Here is a 16,592-nt window from a genome sequence, read left to right on the forward strand (position 1 = left end):
ATTTCTGGTCACACATTTTACACATATTGAAATCAAGACAGAAACAAGATAAATACTCTGGACAGAAAAACATTTAGCATGGGTCCTCATACATTTACATGTAGGTGCCCATTTTGTAACACTATACGGTATCCAGAACACCTTCACAAGGCCAGATTATATTATTTCCTCTCAGGACAGCGACACGTGAAATTAGTTGGGAAGCCCCACAGAGTCTGAAGTTATCCTTTATCACCTTGCATGAGCAACTAGCTCTTTTCCACCTTATCTAATGTGATTAACAAAATACTTTCAGATTCTGTCCAGAGTTTTACTGAAAACATATTTTAAATAAATGACACAACTTTATTTTCCTACTACTTCTCTGTCAGTACATAGAAATAACACAAAAAATGCTGCCAATTGTCTTCCCATCAAAAACTTTAATTTAGTTGATCTGAAATGTTTGTATTTTATACTGAGGTTTAATGTATTGTGAAAATATACTGAATAATAATAATAATAATAATAATAAATAAAAACCAAATGATTTTCTATGGCAAAATACATTGAAAAAGAAGTTACACTTTAAAAGCATTGAATCATTCCTGCAAGTGTGCTGGAGAGCTATGTTTGAATCTTAAGCTGAAGCTACTGGCTCTCTGTAGGAGGGAAACTCAGAATGAAATACCAGTCATTCTAGTTCTTGATGTATCAAGTGCCCAATTCCATATGAATTTTATTTGATGAAAACAAGCCTTGCAAACTTACCACAAAACTGCCTGAACAAACTGCCTGAACTTGGAAATATAGAAGGAAAAAAAAAAAAAAAAAAAAAAAGAAAAAAGTTTACTTTTTCAGATAGTAAGGAAGGCAGAATTTTTTTTGCAAAAGTAATTGAGGCAGTTCAGCTATGAGCAATAATCAGTCTGATCTTAAAAAGAACAAATTGCTCCAGATAAACATGATCATTTCTATGACTGAAATTACAAGGCTAGTATATGAAGGGAATACATCAGATATTATAAAGCTTTAGTTTATTAAGCTATTTGATAGCATGTCTCAGAATCTACCCTGAAAATTCAGTTTATCTAAACCATGCAGTCATTCTGATATCCTCTACATTATAGTATATCTAAGAGATCATCATCACTGTAATAAATTGAAAGTAATGCCAGCACGTTCAGTCTAGATACAACACAGAAAGAGTCTTTAAGATCAAAGAACTAGTTCTGTTCCGAGTGGGCTTTGACCAAAGTTGGAACATAATAAAACCAGTAATCTACCCCTTTGAACATTGTGGACTTAATAACACTGAGATAAAGATAACCTTTTATTTTAGTATGAGAAAATATTGTTTTGGTCATTATACAGTGATTTTGAGTGAAGACTTTTTGCTTTCTTATGACCTCCTCACAGTTCACTTTCCTTCTTCCATACTAAAAGAGGTAAAAAAAAAAAAAAAAAGACAAAGAACTTTGAAATACTTTACCTGAACAGGGGTCTTGTCTTCAAGACAGCTTTGTGACAGGCACTTTGTGACAGCTACTCACTTGCTGTTACCTCCCACTGCTGAGCAATTCTGAGCTCCCGGAGCTCTTGTCTGAACACAGGAGAGAATATACTGAAACAGCTGCAGTTAAAACCTGTAACATGAGATTGTAGGTCTCTAACTGCTCTACATATGAATAGAAAAAAGCTGGTCAATGAGTACAGGGTTTATCTACCATAAATATTTTAGACGTTGTTTTTGGTCATGGAAGTAAAAAATATTTTTGTTCTACACTGTACACAGCTATCACCCCTTGCTTTCTGTGATCATTTAAACAAGCAGAAATCTAAGCACCACAAAGATGTTCCATAACTTATTTATTTATTTTTACTCAGTGTGGTGAGACACTAGAGGAAGATGCCCAGAGAAGCTGTGGGTGCTCCATCTCTGGAGGCATTCAAGACCAGGTTGGATGGGACCCCAGGCAGCCTGAGCTGGTGGGTGGCAGCCCTGCCCATGGCACAAACTGGATGGATTTTATGGCCTCTTCCAACACAGCCCACTCTATTATTCTGTGATCACAGAACAATACTTACTTCCTACATAGGTAAAAAGGTAAAAAATAGGTTTTTAGGGATCTGAAATGGAAGAAATATACAGAGTTAAAGCAGAAAGCAGTAAGATAAGTAATAAGTGCAGAAATCAACTTGTTTTCATCTAGTTATCATGGCAGAAGCATTTTCAGTTGATACCTGAATAGCCACAAAACACAAGAGGGAAAAGGAAGAAGGCAAGCAAAATGCACATTTAGGTGAATGAAAGAACAGTAATCATTCATCATGTTTCTATTTTGTTGTGCAAATGGATTCATACGAAAGAATGATTATGTCTGTGATCATGTCTAGTTCCCCAGATAAGAAAGTTGTGAAGTAAGTTCTGCCCCTCTGTGCTTCCTTCCTGATTATCCCACAGCATATCTTTAAGAAAACTGTTTGCCAGATTCAGTATGCTTTTATTAGGCACCTGACTTGGTTGAGAATGCAGTTCGGCCATATAGTGCTAAGAGACAAACTGGTAATCCTAATGCTGTCTAATTTTCCCACATTCCCCATCTTAAACTCTCTCAAGAAAGACAGGTGCCTCCAAATGCTCCCAGAGGGTGAGTTAGTCTGTCTTAATTAGATATCTAAGTTCATCATTCTGCATATGAACTTAAGTCTTCATCTGCATTATGCAGAGTATGGCACACAGAAATATCAGACATTTCTAAGACAATGAAATTCTTTGTTACACTATACAGTAAACTGAGGTTTAAATGCCAAGATTCAGTATTAAAATTTTGTTTCATTTTGTTTTCTTGTTTTCCGGAAGCCCCAAAGAGTTCATTCAACAAAATGTTTTTCTATGCTGTCATATAACATAGCTGTGCTCATGGGGTATAAAATTATTTTGTGACAGGGAGATCTTTTGCCTGCCAAAAAAGAAATTGGGAGGATTTGTTGAACTCTCTGTTCAACACAAATTGCAGTAGTTTCCACCTCTTAATGGCTCATAAGGATAATGATAGCACAGACTAGGCTTTTACAATCAGCTCCTATTGATTTCAGTGGGAGTTGGATACTTAAATAACTCTCAAACTTTTGTCCAATATAGTTGGACGACATTTTGTAGTTATAAGATTGATTGCATAAAATCTTTAAGGAAAAAAGAAAGGGGGGGGGGGGGGGGGGGAAAAAGAGGAGGGAGGGAAGCAAAAGAAAGGAGAAAAGGAATGAAATGAATAAAAGCTTTAACCATACTTCAGTAAGTTTCTAAGCATTTTTAGGTTTCCAGATACATTAGAAGTTATGTACTGTTATTAGGACGGTGGATGAGCTTAAAGGAAGGATATGTATTTAATGTCTTGCAAATTCAAAATTTCTTTTTTACTTCTATATATGCAAACTGATCAGTTCTCAATTTGCTTTCATAATTATATATCCTAATATATCAGATTTTATATTTGTGAAAACCGGTTAGTAAAGACTGCAGTGATAAACATGAGTGGTTTTTGTTTTGTTTTTGTTTTTTGGTTGTTTTTTAAGATCATAAGCACATAGGCTTTGTGGTGCCCTGGTGTTTTAATACATTTATAGAAATTCAATGTATTTTCAATTGGATGTCTTTCCTATGTTAGAATTTAGAAATCTTAGTCTGTGGAAGGAAAATGACAAGAACCAGTTCTTAAATATGTCATATTCCAGTAGGTTTGAATTTTTAGTGTGTCTGCTCTCAGTGAATTACCTCAGAAGGAGAATGATGGGATAGCCAGAAAATAAGACTAATAATGGGGAAATTTAATCTGTGGAGCTATGTCGTGACAAAATGTAGTTCAATAATTTTCATGCTCTTACCTTTACACTTTTGTTGCCATCCTTAGTGAAATCTTCTATTTGAAATAACTGCTAGCCTCTCAGTTCTCAGCATAACAGCAAAGGAAAAGAGAGATTATAGAGCTGAACAATATGATCATTAACATACACAATATTACTGCTTATCTTATTTTAGTTAAGCTAATAGCAATACACTCAGCATGTCACTATTCTACTGAAATATGAGAATTTGCCAGAAAACTCTATTAAAAAAATAAATCATCTTCAAGAATTTTTATAACTAACTGTAAAGGGTACCTCAATGTCTATTTCAAAGCTGGTTTGATGAATACAGAAAAGGTCAAACTAAAAATAACTAAACTGAATCAGTTATAAGTGTAGTAACATATGCCTCATTTAATAATGAACTCTAAATTTGCTCTGCAGTTTAAGTAGTATCATGAATGCTAATTCTGACAGTAAAGGGTTATGAACTACCTGTCTGCTCAAGTCTGGCACAAGGTCAGGCAGTTATAGAACTAATGAAAACCCTGATGTACCAGAAGGTAGATGATTGACACGACTGCTTCAGCTGAAGAAAGTGCTGAGGAACTCTGGTGCATTCAAAATGATAGTGACCTGAAACACAATTTACTGCACTCTATTTATAATAGCCCAAGTGCTTATTGCCTATATCAACAGTGCCAGAATTCAGGACACATTGTTCTAAACTTTAACATAACAGTCACCAAGAAAGTCTTCCTGATGTTGTTTGTGATTATCTGCCTGAGTCATTATTCTCTGAATATGTGATTATGCTTAAAAGGGTTTCTTTTCCGATATAACTCAGACTAAAGGACTCACTGTTGAATCTTTGTCAGCAAGATAGCATAAAGCTCTAAAACACAAGCTAATTCCTTTGAATATGATTACTAAAATTGTTTTAAAAATCTGTCTTCTTTCACATTGTAGGGAAAAATAATAATAATAAAAAAAATACTCCTGTGGAATCCCCTCTCAGTTCTTCATGTATCATATCATTATTTTCATTTTTGACTACTCTGTAGAGTTATGTTGTTTTTTATTTGCAGTTTTCTAGAAGTAAGGAAATGTTTTTTGAACATTTGGACACATCAGCCACTTCTAGGGATGGAGTCTTGATTTTCTAAATTTTTGAAATACTGTTTCAAAACAGAAAAGTAAAACTTGGGTCACAGTATCTCCATTACAGCATTTTGTCTTGTCTGCATTGACTTTTATGACTTTTTTTATCATTTACTTTTTATAAATATTTTGAAAACACGAGTCTTGTATTTCATTTAAATGAAATGCCACGTTTTCAGAGCTTGAGAGTAGATCAGCAAAAGAAATACAGCATATTATGACTGGCTTTTGTTTGTTTGTTTGTTCATTTTCTAACTGTATAGTTTACAGAAATAATTTCCTGCCACCAATTGCCCAGAGGAAATTTGTAATATTAGAAGAGTTCCTCTTGGACAAAGCAAATAACTTATAGCACGTATCAGAATGGATAGTAATCAAAATCTGTGAGGAGTGGAAAATACACCTGACAGTTGTGCTGCCATCCAGAGAGATCTCGACAGATGGATAAAAGACTTGAATGAAGACTTGATAAAGACTTGATAAAACAGATGGAGAAAAGGATGGATAAAAAACTTGTGAAATTCAATGAAAACAACAAAGAGTAAATCCCAGACCTAGGGAAGTAAAACGCCTGGCATCAAGCTACATGGGGGGTATACCAGCTTTCCAAAAAATGAGTTAGGGTTACTAGTGGACACCAAGATTAACATGATCCAGGAAAATGTCTTTGTCACTGAAATTGTTAATGATATCTTGGGCTGCATTAGGAAGTGTTGCCAGCAGATGAAGAGAATTGATACTTCCCCTCTAATAAACACTGGTAAGGCCACAGTGAGTGCTGTGTCTAAGTCTGGTCTGCCTAGTATGAGGCACATGATTATACATGGGAGAGCTTTTAAAAGGGACACAAAGCTGCAACTGGAGCAGCTCTCATATGAGGAAAAGCTGAGAGAGCTGGAATCCTTCAACTAAAAAAGAGGTGTCTGAGGACAATTGTACCAGTGTTTATCAATGTCTGATGGCAGGACCTAAGAAAACATAGCCGGAGACTGTTCAGTGGTACTCATTGATAAGAGGTAGTGACACAAACAGAAACACAAGTTTACCAAGACTGAATTATCAAGACTTCATGATTTGGAGACATTCATACTTAAATAACTTCCAGATTGGTGGTAGCTCAAAAAAAATTCACATCAGGAAGTAAATCCATGCAGAGTTATACTCTGAGATTTGGGTGTGGGTCAAAGTTGAACAGCCTTCTTCTAATAAGCTTTCGTCACAGATACAAAATAGGCCCCCCAAAAAATTAAAGCTCACTACTCAAGAAGGATTCTAATTTTAACATGCTAAGTGTTATGGTAGATTACTGAAAAGAATATTTATTCTGATACAATAACAAAATGTGTTGAACAGTTAAGAGGTAAGATTTGTTCAAACCTAGCAGAAAAAGTGTTTTATTTAACAAAGGAATTCTTTTGAAGCCCACATCATAATTTCCCACTATAGGCTTCTTTTAGTCTTCATATCTGGGCAAAGGTCTGTAACCATATGTCAGAATCACATCAGCCACTTCAGGAAAACTGCATGTCAGCTTCCTTCTTCATTGGGTTCCAGAACTTATATCAATGTCATTTTAGCAATTTCTTTTATAAAATCTTCAGTGACCGGACATTATTATCACAATGCGTAAGCTATATGATCAGCAGTAAGATATTCTTGTTAAAAAAAAAACTCAGTAGTTGCAACACATCCCGGAATGCTTTATACAATAGACCAAAATTCAGATTTTAATTCTAGTGATAGTCATAAATTTACTTAAATTTTCCAAGCAGTCATTATCGATTACCAGAAGCACTAATCTATTCATCTATATGTGTATAAAACACATGATCATCTACATTTTCAAGATACTTACCCTACACACACAGAATAATTTTTACACTGAGATGCTTATTATGCTAGCCATACACTGACACTTGAAAAGAGGGCTAGTAATCCTAAAATAAGTGATTCCTATTGCTTGACCAAAGCAGTATGAACAAGATAATATTGTTCTGTCAGATGTATTGCAAAAGTCTGGAAATGTGGCTGAAATCTAAAAAAAAAAATGTCTCTTAATCACCAAATTTTGTCTCTCTTTATGTCACTCTTTCAAGGTATCACCACTTTGAGAATTTCTATGAAATTTACTCTTGTAAAAACAAACTTCCTGAAAAACTTTGGGTATTTTTGTTTGTTTGGTTTGGTTTGGTTTGTTTTAAGCATTAAAAAGAAGATGGAGTGAGGTACTTCTCAGGGAAGCAACGGGGGCTTAGTGAACATTAACTACAGAAAAGGAAATTTAAAGTAGATACAGGCAATATCTGCAGATATGAAGGATGGATAATTCTAGAGCTATCACAGAATCACAGAATCACAGAATGACCCGGGTTGGAAGGGACCTCAAGGATCATGTAATTCCAACCCCCCAGCCTAGCAGGGCCACCAAACATACACCTTTACATCTTTGGTTCGGTCCCGGCCGCGCTCTGAGCTCGAGCACAGCGGCACTGAGCGACGGTAGCGCCCAGCGCCAGCAGGGACCATGCTGGCATCAGGCAGGTGGAGGATGAACAGTGACAGCAAGTGCCCTGCAGACTTGGAAATGACAGCTCCCAAAAACCAAGACTGCTGGTCGCAGGAGTACATGCTGACTCTGCTGGAGTGCATGAAGAACAACCTGCCTGCCAATGACGGGAGCAAGTTCAAGACCACCGAGTCGCACCTGGACTGGGAGAAAGTGGCTTTCAAGGACTTCTCGGGGGAGATGTGCAAGATGAAGTGGATGGAGATCTCCAACGTGGTGAGGAAATTCCAGACCCTCACGGAGCTGATCATGGATGCTGAGGAGCACGTGAAGAATCCTTACAAGGGCAAAAAGCTCAAGAAACACCCCGACTTCCCCAAGAAGCCCCTGACTCCCTACTTCCGCTTCTTCATGGAGAAGCGAGCCAAATACGCCAAACTTCACCCCGAAATGAGCAACCTGGATCTCACCAAGATCCTGTCCAAGAAATACAAGGAGCTTCCCGAGAAGAAAAAGATGAAATACATCCAGGATTTCCAGAGAGAGAAGCAGGAGTTTGAGAGGAACCTGATGAGGTTCAGGGAAGATCACACAGACCTCATCCAGAACACCAAGAAATCCGACGTCCCTGAGTAACCCAAGACCCCCCAGCAGCTGTGGTACAACCACGAGAAGAAGATCTACCTGAAAGTGCGTCCAGATGCCACCACGAAGGAGGTAAAAGAGTCGCTGGGCAAGCAGTGGTCTCAACTCTCCAATAAAAAGAGGCTGAAATGGATTCATAAGGCCCTGGAACAGCGGAAGGAGTACAAGCAGATCATGCGTGACTACATCCAGAAGCACCCAGAGCTGAACCTCAGTGAGGAGGGCATCACCCACTCCACACTCACCAAGGCTGAGAGGCAGCTGAAGGATAAGTTCGATGGACGACCCACCAAACCGCCCCCGAACAGCTATTCCCTGTACTGTGCCGAGCTGATGGCCAACATGAAAGACGTGCACAGCACGGAGTGGATGGTGCTGTGCAGCCAGCAGTGGAAGCTGCTCTCCCAGAAGGAGAAGGACGCCTACCACAAAAAATGTGACCAGAAAAAGAAAGACTACGAGATCGAGCTGCTCCGCTTCCTGGAGAGCTTGCCTGAGGAGGAGCAGCAGCGGGTGCTGGGAGAGGAGATGTTGGGCAGCAACAGGAAAGGGGCGACGAGTCCTGCATCCAAAGAGTCCTCACCAGAGACCGGCAAGGCCAGCTCTGAGAAGCCCAAGCGTCCCATCTCAGCCATGTTCATCTTCTCGGAGGAGAAGCGGAAGCAGCTGCAGGAGGAACGGCCGGAGCTGTCAGAGAGCAAGCTGACCCCGCTGCTGGCACGAATGTAGAGCTACTTGCTTATGCAAATACTGGACAAAGGTTGATTCAACCTGGTCTGGTTTCAAGGCTGACCTCTGAGCAGGAGTTTAAAGTAGATAAATTCCAGAGGTGTCTTGTAAGCTATTTACAGAAAGCCTAGTGCTAACTGTGAGGGAGGTGTATGATGCTGAATAAAAGATTTATGCAACCTTCCAAAATGCAATAAGTATATTATCAGAATCTAAATAATAAAAACAACAGGAAGTAATAAAATGTAAGATAAAGAGACTAAATAAAGCACTGTTTGCAAGTATTTATACCGTGCCTCTCTACAGGCTGTCAGCTACAATGTAATGTATACACTCTTCAGTGGTTTTCAAACATGAATTTGCTACTGCTGTATGTCACCACAGTAAATCTATAAAGGCTACAGGTTTTGACTGTTAAATACAATAGGGAGAATGCATTTTCACATGAGAGAGAGACAGAATTCATATTGGTCATATGCAGACAAAATGAATGAACAAGGAAACAAAATCCATTTCAGCACATGCAAAAACCAAGATTTGTACAAAGCTGATGAACACCATAGATTTTCAGTGATTCAAGGCAAAGCCATTTAGCACAGCTGTTTCTGCAGCTGTGGTGCACACAGAAAATTCAGTGTTCAGTAGTCACATTTCCCACCTGTATGTGTGTGTGGAGCAGGGAGAGAGAAATGTGGGATTTTATTTGGTTAATTTTTATGTTTCTATTCTTCTCTAGCTTTGTTTGTCTGCATGCTTGCTTTTTTATTTTTAAGGACAGGGACTACTTAGCACATGCTGTTCCATCACGGGCTGAGCCAATGGAAAGAGCAACGATCAACTGTTTTGGAATTATCTTTCAGTCTGTTATTCAGCAGCATTAAGAACTCCTCAGACCCATTCCAAAATAGCAGAGACTGCCCGCATATCCTTTAGATATTTGCAGCAATCTAAATGGGAGGGATGGCAGGGGAGGTTGGGGGCTAATTACAACTAGGAAAAACAGGAAAATGCAGACCATCATATGACCAAATACTAGAAGAAGGAATCTTATGTACAGAATTTCTATATGAATTCTGTTCAAAGTCCCATCTAACCATTATGTCCTGGCTACCTTGTTCCAGCTATGCCTTCACATATAATAACAGGCTTCTCTACCAAATAATAGCAGCATTTGTCTCACTCTGTAGAACCAGAAGTAACCATGTGTCATGAAAGGCAGTTTCCTGATTTAAATAGACGCTTTATCCTATTTGTTTTCCTCTTTCTTTATTTACCAAGTAGTGTCACTATCTTCAGTCACATATGATGAAGAAAAGGATCACAAAACGTAGGCTCCTACTTTCCTTATTCTTTTTACCTAACAACACTAGCATTGAGAACATTGATTTTAGACATGGAAAAACAGAAGCCATTTATTCTTTTGACTTTCTAGATCTGCTCTTTTCACGTGACTAACATCAGAGTTCTCATTCACAATCCAGGTTTATCCTAAATACATGTGCTGATACAGGTATATGAAGGCAGTCTATTTCTTCATCACACAGACCCTCACTTGTTAGGTCACAGAGTACTAAAAACTCTTATGCTATTTCAGGAACCATTTAGTCTGTCTATACTCAACACTACACTTTAAGTGGGACTACTTCAACAGCAGAGGTTGAGACTGATCTTATGCAACTGTCCCACAGATCAATTTTCAGGGTAAAATGCTGAGAGACTTTACATATAGAGATGCTCTAGCCGGCTAATAACGGATAAAATAGTAAAGAACTGTCTTCCACAGCCTATCTTTTGTGAGATGAGGCATAGTTAAGTATCACAGTTTTAAATAGGGTTCAGCATTGTGAACCCTTCTCAGGTCCTCAATGTAGTGCAGACTGTAACTGTGTATCTAATTAAACCTTAAACATATTTGGCATATGGAAAAGGCGTTTAAAGGAGCAGTGAAAATCTTCTCTTAATCCACATTCATGTTGTTCCTACTGAGTACTTTAAGGTAGAAGCATTTCTGGAAGATGAGCTTTATGGGTTTGATCTCCCTGAATCAAAAAGGAAATCTAAGACAGCGGTCTCCCACATTCTCTGTGAATGTTCAGCATTCAGCTATAGTATAGCCAGGAGCTACAGTGTAAAGCAAGGTACATGAATAATCACTTTAAAAGCAGTGACCACTATTCTGTTTTTGAAAAAGAGAGCTTAGTCACTTTCTTCCTAAAAGTGTTCATAGTAGTAGACTTTAGGCAGAGTTAAAATGCAGCAGTTTTCTGCTACTACCCAGATATTAAAACATCCATTGTGTAGTCTGTTCTTCAACAGTTGACCCTCCGTTGGTGTAAAGGATTTTTGTGCAGAAAACACTGTTACGAGACCCTCACTTCCAAACTCAGGGCACTTGCCTACCTATACAGTCCAAGGATGGGACACATAGCAGAGCATTTGCAGCTATATGGCTCTTTTTACATGCTACTCAAAATCTCCCTTTGATGGCTTGCAGGCTAAAATGGTGTGAGATAAAGTACCATATTCTGCAGTCCACAATAATTCACACTGGTATAATCCTACTGATCTAGACTAAAAAATCATAGGTACTTGTATTTTGCTGCTATACTCAGGCCAGTAACATTAGGAACTGAATGAATGAGCTGAACGCAGTCTGAGTTACTATATAGGTAGACTCGTCTGATTACTTGCATATAATAGCAAGAGAGGTTGGAGAGGTCAGTCTCACTTCCAGCATGATACATGCTATGTCAGAATGGTTTATGACAGCTCCCACTGGCTCAGGGATGACTCCTGCTGACTGAGAAATGCTTATGGCAGCTACTCCTGACCCAGTCAGGGGAAACGTGCCTTTAACTCATCTGGGATGAATGGTACCTATGAAATACAAGAGGTCCATATCAGATGTCTAATACTTTTTCTAGTACTCAGTTCTCACAAAATGAAAAAAAAAAAAAAAAAAGTGGACTATCGCAGGTTGCTTAATATGCTTAATATTGTGAATATTTTATTTGTAAAAATATTAAGAAATGTATCTTTTTTGTTTGTTTGTTACAATGTTGCTCAGTTTTATTTTTTATAATCTTTATTATTCACATGATTATAAATATCCATCTATATTTATATAGCTATGACATAAAGAGACATTGCATGTGTGTATATATATATATATATATATATATATATATATATATCTGAAAAAAAGTCCAGACAAAGGTTCATATAGGAAACTAACAATAAATGCATTAAAAATATGTCTGTGTACAACCAAACCTAACTTATGTATTCATAAATCATACAGCTACATGAGTGTATTTTGGAAAGATGTCATAATTGCGTTTTGTCTCGAAGGATGTGTTTCCTTTGAGGGTTTACAAATTGTTTTCTCAGTGGGTTTCTTCTCCATTATCTTTTGCAAAAATTTCTGCATACGAAGAAGTAACCACAACAGCAAAAAAAAAAATTCAAGTTGCTCATTGGTTGTCACTGAGACAGAGAGCTGAAAGTGAATGATGTTCTGAAACATAAAGCTGCAGGATGTGATCGATATTTCTGCCTTTTAATCTTGTCTCCTCACCTTTTCTCTTTGTGTGCTTTTAAAATTTGTTGTTCACAGGGGTAACCATTAATAATCACCATATTTATATTGGGATTTGTCTTCTTTACATATGCTAGCATATGGCTTTCAAGATGCTCCATCATTTTTTGTCCAGAATATAAAACTTAAGGGTCAATCAAGTACAATCATTTGCATTTAACATCAGCAAAGTTCATTTATGTATATGGAAACAAAAGTCTTAATAAGTTACAGTGAATTGTATAAGATCTCTCCTGATTTATGCAATTTCTTCACATAAATTTGATCCAAATCAAACACAAAAAAGTATAAAAACCTGCTGCTTTCAAGTATCTGTCCATGGACATGAATCATGAATCATGGACAGATACCATTTGTGGTTGAATTATTTCAATAAATGTTCAAAAAGACTTCTAATGTAGCCATTGCTAGTAATATCATCAGTGCTTTTAATATTCATTTACCCATTTGATGCCATAATGTTCACCTAACATTGCTATCCTGTTCAATTAAACTTTTGGAAAGTCTCATCAGTTTCCTGAGTAAATTATGTACGGATTTTTTAATACAGAAGGTCTATTCACTGAACCTTTTTCTACATCTCTTATATCCTCTGTGGTTATGATTTTGATGGTATGTGATATTTGGCTTATGTAGGGGCTCATCATTTTCAAATGTTGCAGTTAAAACAGTTATGTTACTTCTGAAAAAGAGCAGAGAGGAAAACACCTGGAGTAACTTCTACTGAAGGCTTAGCAGACATACTGTATTTCTGCAAACCTGAGCTGTACGAAAGACCATCTGTCCATGCTTGTTCTGAGAATGAACAGAGCTTTGCTCTTAGAAGCCTCAGTTTTCTCTCTTGATTTTTCCTAAAAGTAACCACATGCTCAGTCTCAAATACAGGCTAGAATATGGCAAATGTAGGCAAAAGGCAAGTTAAGACTCAACAGGGAATTTAAGCCAATGATTACAATACTGTTCAGAAATGAGATTTTCTGTTCTGAAATAGTCAGAAGCATCTCAAATTTGTTTAGATTACACATTAAAAAAAAAAACAACACACACACACAAAAAAACCCATATTATCAGAAGATATTTTTTCACATTATAGATATATTATGTTAGATAATTTGTACAAATATGTTTTTTCTCATGTCATCACTACCTAGCACTACTTTATGATCACAATTTTGCAGCACAAAAGCAATTAAAACAAATTTCCTAAAGATTTTATTCTGTAAGAAGAATATGTGATTTTAAGAAAGTTTCTGACATTTGAGATCAAAGTATCTAACTCAGCATCCCATCTTTGAAGTGGTCAGGGAAGGGTGCTGAAGAAAGTAATATGAACAAAGGAAACTAAAGGAAGACAAACAAAACAAAGCAAAAAGTAATTATCAATAACAAAAGCACAAACAAGCAAGCAAGTATATATATAAAAAAAGCAATGCAGAGCTAAATTAGAATAATCTTCCTCCTTCTTATGTCCTTCTAGCTTCTGCTAATACATCGTTTAAGTATTTCCTAAGCTGAGGAATCACTTCATCATGTTTAATAGCTCTTGACAGACTTTTCTTTAATTGAGTTGTATAATCACTTTTTAAAATCCCATTTATGCATGTGGCCTCCACAACAGTGTGTGGAAATGAGCTCCACAATGAAATTATGTGATCTGTGAAAAAATGCTTCCATCGTTTGTAGACTTGCTACCTAATAATGTAATTGGCTGCATGTAATTCTGAATGCTGGCATGAAAAATAGTGAGATACTGATCCATATTGCTCCTTTCTATCATGCTCTTGATTTTATAGCCTTTTATTATAGCCGTTCTAAGTCATCCTTTTGTTTTATTCTGTTTGCTTTCTACCCCTGCCGTCTACCCCAAATAATCCAAGACTCCTAGTGTGTTGAACTTGCCCTTGGAAAGAAGATATGCTCTGATCATTCTTTTAAATATTCTCTGTGTCTTTCTTAGTTCTCATCTATCCTTTTTGAAATGAGGGATTAGAACTGTATACAGTATTCAAGACATAAGCACAGTCGTAAAGTGAATTTCTATGGATTTCTCTGGTTACATAGCAATTCATATTTTCTTCTAAATTGCTCCTTAATAATTGCTAACATTCTGCTTGCCTTTGTGACAACTGCAGATTACTGATTTGATGTTTTCTGAGAAATATCCAATGACTTCTAAATCCTTTTCTTGGATTGGAGTCATGAATTTAGATTCCATCACAGAATATGAGCCTTTACTGCTGTTTTAACAATGCTTATAACTTTTACTTGTTGACATGAAATTCCCCACTATATTATATAATGCAGTCAGCAAGTATCATAAGTTTCTTCTGCAGCTCATTGCAGTCAGCTTTAATGTCTCCTGAATAATTAAACATGCAATTAATAATTGTAACATAACAGACACACAAGAGGTCTGCATAAAGATATTTCTCAGTGCTGTATTTTGGTGGTTTAGTGTTCTTTTAGAATTCTAGAGCTATAGCTCAAAACTATAGTTACACTGTCTCAAATGGGGATCAATAAATTAATAAGCATGTGCACACATATATGCGCACAAGTATGCATATTGTCACTCATATTTAAAACAATTACAGTAATGAGAGTATTTAAAGCACTACTCAGAAACATAAAAATACCTTAACAGAAAACAAAACAAAACAAAATAAAACAACAACAAAAAAAAAGAATTATCCATAAAGATGCACACAGAGACACAGAAAAGCACTCAATCAGTGTTAAAAGACTGTGTGCTGCAGTACACTCCTTCAAGACACCTCAGCAAGCAGGAAAGTGCTTGAATGGCATGCACATTCTTCCATTATACATGAGTTAATAGATAACTTGTAGTCAGCACATCTTCATTTCATGTTACATATTCAAAAAATAAATGACCTTTAAAACAAACAAGCAAATGAATAATCTTGTACAAAACAAAAACCTTTAAAAAATAAGCAAATAAATAAAAAAGTAAGTTTGTTTTATGCATGGCTTGGAATTTTGCATTTTTGTATGACTGATACAGAAAGAAATATTTATGTTGTACAATTTTATGGCAGACAGGCCCATGGCTATTCAGTTGAGATAACTAATAACCATGCTGGCAAAAGAAATTTCTTATTAAAACCTTGTTAAGGAACTAGAATAATTCATTAAGGGTTATATCATTATAAAAATCCATCATTGTTAGAGACTGTTTCCTGAGGCTTCAGTTTAGTAAAGTTTGACATGCCCTTTATGCTTTGAAATTAGGTAAGTCTAAAAATGATTTATGCACCAAAAATAAAGCACAACCTCCCTCCCCCCTCCTCCCCCCCAAAAAAAAAACCACACAAAACAAACAAACAAAAAAACAAAACAAAACAACTATGCACAGTTTCTTAACCTTGGCATTGTACCCTGCGGTGTCACAGTCTATGAAAAAAAACTTTTATAAAGTGGGCAGTTTAAAGCCTTGTATATTCAATATGTCAAACCCTGCTTATGTGAATAAGAGTGAGATTGAGAAAATCCCCAGAAGGAATGAGTTTCTGTGTCTGGAGAATAATCTTATGGGAAGAACTACGGGTAACATGATATTGATCTAATGAAACCAAATGGAAAAAGAAAAGAAGAAAACTAACAAACAGATGCTAGCAACAGTGATTTTAAAAACATATCATAAGCTGAGCCTGAATAGGTATTTTTTAGGATTAATTTCTGTCCTTGTTTTATGTATTTTTACTGCTGGGTAAAATTATGGAAATCAACTTCTACCGGCACAAAACCTGTTTTATTATTTAAAACGAAATCAGGAAGACTGCACTAGATGCAAAGTAGCATTATTTAAGTTTCCCTCAGAGAAGTAATAGATAAACAAGTGCAAATCTTTGCCTGCATAACAGTTTGTGGAGAACACTATTTTGCCCATCATGGTTACCAGCACTAGCATTGTGATATGAGCTGCAGAGAGAAAATTTCATCCAGAAGGACAAACTGCTCTAAACAGAAATGCAGGAAAGTGTATGTTCATGGCAAGGGTTCATGATGAAATGGGTTGTTTGGATCCCATCTACTAGTGGGCAGTGGTACAAATGAACTCTAGGCAGTCCCTCACCGGTCATCAGCCAGATGTTTATATTCAAAGTTATA

At 36.7% G+C, this 16,592-nt stretch overlaps 1 protein-coding gene across 1 annotated transcript; it reads left to right on the top strand.

Annotated features, from left to right (window-relative positions):
- The first annotated feature begins 7,468 nt into the window (after nucleotides 1–7,468).
- Nucleotides 7,469–8,866, top strand: LOC107308237 (nucleolar transcription factor 1-like). The gene is given in 1 exon segment (XM_032442077.1): nucleotides 7,469–8,866. A coding segment is annotated over 1 exon segment (1,356 nt). The 5' UTR covers nucleotides 7,469–7,510.
- Nucleotides 8,867–16,592: the final 7,726 nt, after the last annotated feature.

The sequence above is a fragment of the Coturnix japonica genome, chromosome 1, assembly GCF_001577835.2.
Source record: "Coturnix japonica isolate 7356 chromosome 1, Coturnix japonica 2.1, whole genome shotgun sequence".
NCBI classification, from domain to species: Eukaryota; Metazoa; Chordata; class Aves; order Galliformes; family Phasianidae; genus Coturnix; species Coturnix japonica.